Source organism: Stegastes partitus, unplaced genomic scaffold (assembly GCF_000690725.1).
Source record: "Stegastes partitus isolate 25-593 unplaced genomic scaffold, Stegastes_partitus-1.0.2 Scaffold916, whole genome shotgun sequence".
Classification (NCBI taxonomy): Eukaryota; Metazoa; Chordata; class Actinopteri; family Pomacentridae; genus Stegastes; species Stegastes partitus.
In genome coordinates, this window is record NW_007578647.1 from 9,248 (window position 1) to 17,482 (window position 8,235).

The 8,235-nt window shown below is 42.8% G+C and overlaps 1 protein-coding gene across 1 annotated transcript in view; it reads right to left on the reverse strand.

Moving 5' to 3' along the window:
- Positions 1–2,990: 2,990 nt before the first annotated feature.
- plcxd3 (phosphatidylinositol-specific phospholipase C, X domain containing 3) overlaps positions 2,991–8,235 on the reverse strand; it is a 15,797-nt gene continuing 10,552 nt past the window's right edge. The window contains exons 2-6 of the mRNA XM_008293850.1: positions 7,574–7,830; positions 7,171–7,344; positions 5,607–5,782; positions 4,207–4,308; positions 2,991–3,230 (exon numbers count right to left, since the gene is read on the reverse strand). Of these exons, the coding sequence (XP_008292072.1) occupies positions 3,071–3,230; positions 4,207–4,308; positions 5,607–5,782; positions 7,171–7,344; positions 7,574–7,830 (869 nt within the window). The 3' untranslated portion in view covers positions 2,991–3,070. The remainder of the gene's footprint in view (positions 3,231–4,206; positions 4,309–5,606; positions 5,783–7,170; positions 7,345–7,573; positions 7,831–8,235) is intronic.

Here is an 8,235-nt window from a genome sequence, read left to right on the forward strand (position 1 = left end):
TGTGTGTGTGTGTGTGTGCGCGTGACGGAGAAAGACAGACAGACACAACCACACACTCCTGAGCACACAACAACGCTGCATTTGCATTTTCTTCTCTCTGGCAAATGACTGTTTCAATAAAATCCAAGGACACGCAGCATATTAGTACCCTTTTGTTCATTTTTTTTTCTCCCAGTAAAGAACCCTCGCATTATTGGAAGAAAGAATCTACACAGAGAAAGTAAATGAGCTGCGTTTTTTTTCCTCTTTCCTTCAACTACTGTAATGTGCAATCAGACGACTAACTGCCACTCAGCCGGGCTGCAGTTGCCACAATAACACCTCTATTGTACCGAGCAGATTCGGCGACTCGCAGCCAAACAACTACATACTTAGATTCTGTGAGTCACATGAGAGAAGGTCAAAAAAGGTCAAGTGAAGACACGCCGAAGCTAGAGCCGAACAAAACATCCACAAACAAACGAGCCGCTCTGCACCTGAGGCGTCTCGGTTTCCTCTTTCCACGAGCAACACCTGGCTGCAGAATGGCAGATGCCGAATTACAAAACGCAGTCTCAGTAAGGTCACCCTGTGTGTGTGTGCCGCTGCCCACCCACCTCCATCCTCATCACCCTGGAAACAGGACGATTTTAGGATGCTCTTCTGCACACACACGGGGAATAAAACACCGCTAGCTTAAAAAAGCTGAACGTCGACATTAGATGTAGAGGAGTGCCACTTGCTGATTGAATTAAATTACAGTTTTATTGCAATAGTTACCATAATGATCTGTTTCAATTAGGCAACTAACCATCCAAGCAACCAATCACCACTCAAAGAGCCGGAAACAGTTGAGGGAATGATACTTCACTCGATAGGCATAGAAGCTTTATTTTATCGGCCGTTTTCCACTTAGAACAGAGTCACTTTCATTTGAACAAAGGTTTTTTTTTTTTACAACAGCAAAAGGACTCTTTTTTTTTTTATTTAAACACCAGAACATAAAGGCAATGACAACAGTTTTGGACCAGGGAAGACACACATGTCCTTACAGCACAATTTGCGAAGCCTGCTCGTTTGTGTGGGCTCATTCATAATCAGTATGGGGCAGTAGCAGTGCAACATTTAAAAAAAAAGAAAGAAAAGGAAATCAATTTAGACAGGCGTCTTAAAGGGAAGGAACATTTCCAGCTGAGATGCACACATGCTGTTGGAAAAAACAATATAACAGAAGTATATGTAGGAGCTTCTGGTTCATGCACAAAAAAAATGAAGTATCAAATAAAGAGCTGTCACTTTAAGAAAAGATTGGTCATGACTCTGAGAAATCATTTACAATTTATCGGCGGTATACTATTTGCAGTTACAGTATGTAGAAACTCTCCACGATATAAAACATTTTGAACCACACAGAAGTGAAAGAAGTACCGTTTGAAAACTCCGAAGCGTATATATTACAAACAGCTGAAACTCAGTCGCTCACGTGGGACTTTTTTTTTGTTTTTTTTTTTAGAAATGGCACAGTTACTCACAAGACGCATACATTCACCAATCCAAAGAGCTGAGTTTCCTGTTTTTTTGTTTTCTGTTTTTATTACATTACCAAACTTGACAACAATGTCCCGGCAGAATACATTCTCTGCAGAAAACGCCACACTTATCATCAGACGTGTGGATGTTTGACTAGTAGGTGTTTTTTTTGTTTTTTTTCATGCATAATATGTAAAACCTTGCAATAAAAATATGTCCGTCATCCTTCTGTCTGGGTGCCTGTTTCCCCATCTTAACATCGTGCAGTAAATTAAAAAAACGAGGGTGTGCTGAATGTATTGATAGAGCAGGAATCCAGGGTTTAGACACTGAAGAGCCTGGATGTTAACATTTATTGTTTTGCGGGTGTCGAAGCACCGCAGTCACCTCTCCGCCTCTGAATGATTATGTTTACCCCTTTTACTGACTTGAAGTAAAAAAAAAAAAAAAACGAGTCTCTGAGCGAGTGTTTAAGCAGCTTTTATCACCTGTTATTACGAAAGACACAACACGGTGATACATCTCACGGTGACTCATATAGGCCGCACTATAGCAGCAAGTATAGACACAAACACAGGGGGGGCAAGCAACCAGCGAAAGGAAACACAGACGGCGGATACACTCTTGCACCCAGATATACTGTATTTTTATACTTGGCTATCACGACTCAGCACCCACCACTAAAGTACGACAAAAAATGTCACGCTGAATGCCTAATCATTGGAAACTGCACCGACCGCATTTCTGAGAGTCGAAGCTCGTCTTGAGATTTTAAACACACTCGCTCTCGAATTTGGGAAATGGTTTTAATCAATCGATGTTATACTACACACGTGTCAAGCTGCCTTCAGTGTAGTCTAGTCGAAAACCCCCATGAGAGATTACCGTGAAAGTCATGTAAATGGTTCACTTCTTGCCCAGGTGGTGAATAAACACAATACTCTGCATTCAAGCTACTGGAGGCAAAAAAAACACCTGCAGTGATCTGATGAGGAATGCATATTGTTCAAAAAAAAAAGAAGAGGAGAGAGACTTCACTTGGACGGATTTTCCCAAACAAGACGTACGACTGCTAGCTACTCACACCAGCCTACAAGTTGAGTTACACAGAAAAAAGAAGAACTCTCACTAGCACTAGAACACCAAGATTGATGTACCGACACATGTAGCAGACGGTTGATGTGCTCTGAGGAACCTTGGTGAAGCGCTAAGCCTAAAAACTTTTTTTACAGCACAGAGGGTAAAGAAAATTAACATCTCACTTAAGGAAGGGGAAGAAAAAAAAACACATTTTGGTCCCCCTCAAAAAATAGGAAACAAAACCTCATTCTCATAGTGCTCCACCCAAACATCCGTGTTCCTACCAACTTGCCTCTTCCTCAGCCCCCCCTTTTTTCTCCACTTGACCTCTCAATCCCACTATAGCCCTAAATAAAGTGAAAGGAGCAGTGCAGCTCCCCTCCTGAAATAAATGCCAAAGGGAAAAGAGTGTGAGCACAGACTCGACCGCCAGCGCTAAGCAGCGGCGGCGACTACGCTCCCCTGAACCTCTCGCCGGCTCTCAGGTGGCGTCGTCGTCGTCGTCCTCGTCCAGGTGGTAGTTGAGGGTGATGACGGCGCTGATGAACTCTCCGAGCTCCACGAAGTCGGCCGTGATGATGTTGATGCCGCTCTCCCCCGGCCTTTGCGATCTGATCCACTGCATCATGCCCGGTAACGCCCTGGGAGGGAGGATGCACGGAGACGGGAGTCAGGAGAGGAAGAAGAGGAGGAGGAAGTCAAAAGAGATATACAGAGGGACAGGGGAGGGGGATGATTCACGGTTGGCTGGTTTAGCACGGAGAGGGCCACGCTGTGATAAAAGATCTCCGTGACGCAGCGTGTGATGTCTGTGAGCCAGACACCAGCTGTGAGAAGGACACTCTGAACACTGGCTGGACATGTTCATGTGAACCGAGCACCAGGGGAGGGTGTTGCAGATGCCTCACTCTGCTTCTTCTTTTTTTCTTTTTTTTTCTGCATGACAAAATCCCACGAGTACGTCGCCTACAACCCGCAGTCGGCGTGATAAACATGAATGGCCACGATGTTTCGCAGGATGCCTACATCAAAGTAACTAAACGCCTGGTGAGAATGGGCTGATAGTGGAATTATCCAATGAATAATTCATGCGAGGAAAATAGATGGTTGTGCTGTTGAGGCTTTTAACAAACTGGTGACTCAAATACAAGTTGAGGGTAAATTAGAGGCACAATCATCTAGGAAGGGGGAGATATAGGAAGAGGAAAGAGAGGAGTTTTGCCTCTGGTTTGTGGCAGCTGCTCAAAAAAAAAAAAAAAAACGAGGGCAGTGTCAAACGCCCGGGGACACCTGTAGAAACCAACATGCCGCTGGGTTTAGCTATAAAAATGCCACAGTGACTCACATATGACTGTTTATGTGTGTCTCTAAGTCTACATATGCCCATGAATTTTTGTTGTGAGCCGTTTTGGGCAAATCGTGTCACTTCTGGGGCCTCCGGTGCCCGAGGTGTTGCTATAATTTTGGACCGTCTGTGGACATGTTGGATAACACTGTGTGCCAACATGGGTGCTAACCTTGCATCTTTTCCAGGCCTCGTGTTGTACTGAATATAAAACTGATTTATTTTTTTGGCCTCTCTGACACAAACAAACATGAGCAGGTGCACACATGTACCTTTCTGTGATTGTCTCCCTCAGCCCACTGGCCACGCCCTTCATCACGGTGCTCGCCTTTGGTGTCAAAACCACCTGAGAGACGAAGAACGTCCCCTTCCTCCTGCAAGAGACACATCACACATTTGTTTTCACTGTAACTTAGGGATATTTCTGCAAAGCACCGCAACACATTTGCTGTTGAGAAATGCAACATACAGAAGTAAACTTTGCTGTATTTTTGAATTATTTACTTAAAAAAAAATCCTCCAAAGGAACAAAATCACACCTCACATGTAACTTTTATTAGGTTTTGTTAAAACTTTGAAGCCTTACTGTTACTGTATGAATGACTATTTGATAACACTGCATAAATGTATGCCATATATATATATTAAAGCCCCACAAAAGCTGTAAACAACAGCATCTGAGGCAACAAAAATATATTTAAAAATAAATGTATTATAAAAATACACAACTTTCCAAAATATATATTTTTCTAGCTCAGTTTTGCAGGATGTCATGAGGATTCTTTTTATTTTAAATGTTAAATAAATGATATTTACACGTGTAAAAAGGCTAAAACAATAATGATATTATAATACATATTTATATCATGTTATACATAGTTAGATAAAGGACATATATATAATTATAGAAACTGTATTTTGACAGATTGCCGGTGCCTATAGATATAATACACCAATAAAAACACATTTATTTAACATTTTTATTGTGAAAACTCCCCTTTGACGGGGTAAAATCATAGGACCTGTTGTTAAATATATATAGTATTAGATTTTTTTTTCACCATTTCATCTTTTATGAAAAGGATTTTTTTAAAATTATGATCGATTTGCAAATTACTTTTATGTAAAAAAAAAAAAAAAAGTAAATTTTCTCTAAAAGATGAAGGTTTTATGGTTATTTAATGTTCAGTGTTTAATAAACATTAGACATGTAGATTCACATTCTGTTTAATGATTTCATTACAATTTTTGTGTATTTCAAAAAATATGTAAAAAACCTGCAAAATTACAGATTGTATTCCTTGTTTTCACAGTGACTTGCTTCACTGCATGTAAGCTTATAAAGCTCCCGTTCCCTTAGCTGTGGCAGTGAGCTAATGAAATTAGCAAACTAAAGAAAATGGCCTAAAGCAAATTAAATTATTAGTCACAAACTCTTAGCACAAAATAAGCATTATGACAACAAATCCAACTCATGACAGAGCGATCCATTAGGGTCGAACCTTATTGCTCATTTGTAAAGCTATAAAACTAAGTTAATGATAAACAGATCATTAATTAAAGGAATGGAAACATCCCCCGCACAGATAGCGGTCAGAGTGCAGAGGTTTTGCCCCATTTAACCTTGCGTACATCGGATGTTGCCCACAGCGACATAAATACGCTGACAAACCTGCGGTCAGTGACAGACGCCTGGAGAAATTGAACCAGCTTTTCTGGGTCGGTGGTGTTGGCCCAGGGAGAGGGCATCATCTGGCCTGGCCACAAGAAGGGCACCTCCAGGGCCATGGGGTGGTGGTAGAAGACGAGCACCTGGTACTCCTTCTCCCACAGATACTGCAGAGTCACCTGAGTGCAGAGGGTTCAGGAGGTATAATAAATAATCATAAAAGAGAGAAAACAATAGAAACAGGCAGCTGAGACATAAACAACACGCACCTGCCAGATTATTTCTTAAGCTTTATTTGAAAGGAAATAAATGGATGTGAGTGCCTGATGTAATACACCCCACTTACTAGTAAGCAGCTCGATTGTACTCACTCCTCACTGATTACAGAGACTGTCAGATATGTTATCTCAAATTTGAGGCAGCTTTCACACATTAACAACCACATGCTTTATGTCTGATCACAACACGTTGCTAATCAACAAAAGCACTACAGAGAACTCGGCGAGAAGAAAGCATTATTTATAATGTTTTTAAAGCCTATTACAAACTTTTCTGAAGGTTAAAAACACATTTTTGAAAAGATTGAAGACTCCCTGCCTCGGTTGCAGTTTATAGTATGGGCACGAGCAGCACGTGTTTCTATGGTTACATCTCTGCTGGAAAAAAAAATAAAAGTTTGGTGGCTAACAAAAACAGCTAGATGGTGCACAGGGAGGTTAGAGTTACAGTAAAAATAGACTAGCCAAGGTCCGTACGCTGCACGTCTTTTGCTGCTTTTATTCTTCCCTCGTGAGCTGATTGCGAGGACGACCTTACACCTGTACATGATGTCTAGAAATAGACCGGAGAAGAGTGGTGGAAGTGCAATAAGTTTGGACGGGAGAGCAGCTGGAAGATACAGAGACGACGAGGGAGCAGTAAAGCTCATCGACACGTTATTGTAGCAAAAGTGGGGAAAAAAAGAAGAGGATTTAATACGAGCGGAGAACAGAACAGCAAGTCGTACGCTCTCCCCGAAATTAAACACCGCCCCGGACGCCCCTACGGACGCAGAGAAGTTTATTATTTTCATCATTTCCTCGCTTAATTGTCACTCAGCTGCAGCACCTGTCAGGAAACTATTATCTCAGATTGGCGACACTGCAGTGGGAGTTGTTGGAGATTTGATTAATTTTTACGGCTGATTCCTCCTTCGAGATTCTTCGGATGCAGCGAAGAGCGGATGGTGAAGCAAAACAGGCGGAGGAAATGCGGCAAAAGAGCGAAATCCGAGCAGGGGCAGGACGTTTGCCCTCGTCATCCGCGCAACAGGGCAGAGTGTAAAAGCTGAACTATGATTAGGGATGTGATAACCATCATTCTGCATCTCAAGTGATCAAAACACAGAATCGCAGTCGTGCAGGGCTGAGAAAACAATAATTATCGAAAGCCTTTTGAACGCATACCGATGTGCCTGAAATGTGTCCTTTTTCAATCAGGAGTTGTTAAGGTGAAAGTAGCGCCTCCCGGGCAGCGTAATGGCTCATAATGATACTCTTACACTGTTAAAAGTTAAGTGTATTTGTACCTCCTGAGCGAAAACAACCGGGCAGAGTTTGTCTCCAAACACCTCTTTCAACATGGCCACCAGCTTTTCGTGGTGCAGGTTCTGCACGCCGTAGAAGTGGTTGAAGTCCAGGAACACGACCTCTCTGGCGTGAGCTGACAGGAAGCTGCTGATCTGCTCCAAACCTTCTCTGACCTGAAACAAAAACACAAACAAAACCTATATTAATAACTCCTTTAATGACATAATGATATGAAATCTAGACAAACAAACTGTGAACTGTGTACTTCAAATCTCTGAAGGACTTTGTGTAATTAAGCTCCGGGCCTGTACGCAGACATAAATACACACAAACATCACTAAGCAACCACGAGCGCTGCTGAATGTTCATCACATCAAAAACCATCAAAAACTCTCTGCTGACCGTGGCGCTGAAGAGCCCGTGGGCGAAGAACAGCTCATTGTCAGGGTCGCGGGGCTTAGTGGAGATGCGCAGGTCAAAGAAGCGGATCCCAGCCTCCAGTTGGCTGGTGAAGTTCATAGTCTGTGTAGCCAGCCACTTCCTCATTAGCTTCTTGGCAACCGTGCCGAAAACAGAAACGAAGTTCTGCACCGTCTCCGGCTGCTCGGGCCCCACCGGAGACGCCTCATCGATGTAGAAGCTGAAGGAATCGTGGGAACCTGAAGAGGACACAAGCATGAGTCTGCGTGCGGTTATTGACTGCCGCGTGTTTTGTTTCTGGTGAGAGACGAGTGTGAGAGTGGGGTCAGCGCTTGAAAACAGCCCGGCGCCATGGCAACAGCATCAACTATCCTGAGTAACAGCATCCATGGTCGGAAATCATGAACTCTGGCAACTTGAAAAGAAGCGAGCGGGTGCACACTCGCACACTCCATCACGTACACACTTCTCAGGCAGAACAGACATCTCAGGGCAAAACAGTGTTGTGTTTATTATTCTATGTATCCCTTATATACGATATATTTATAACTGCAGCATCCTCAGGTGCAGGTTGCCTGTACTTTTTGGTACAGTATGGAGCCTGTGGGATTATTTTCAGCACATGTCAGTTATCAGAGGGTAAA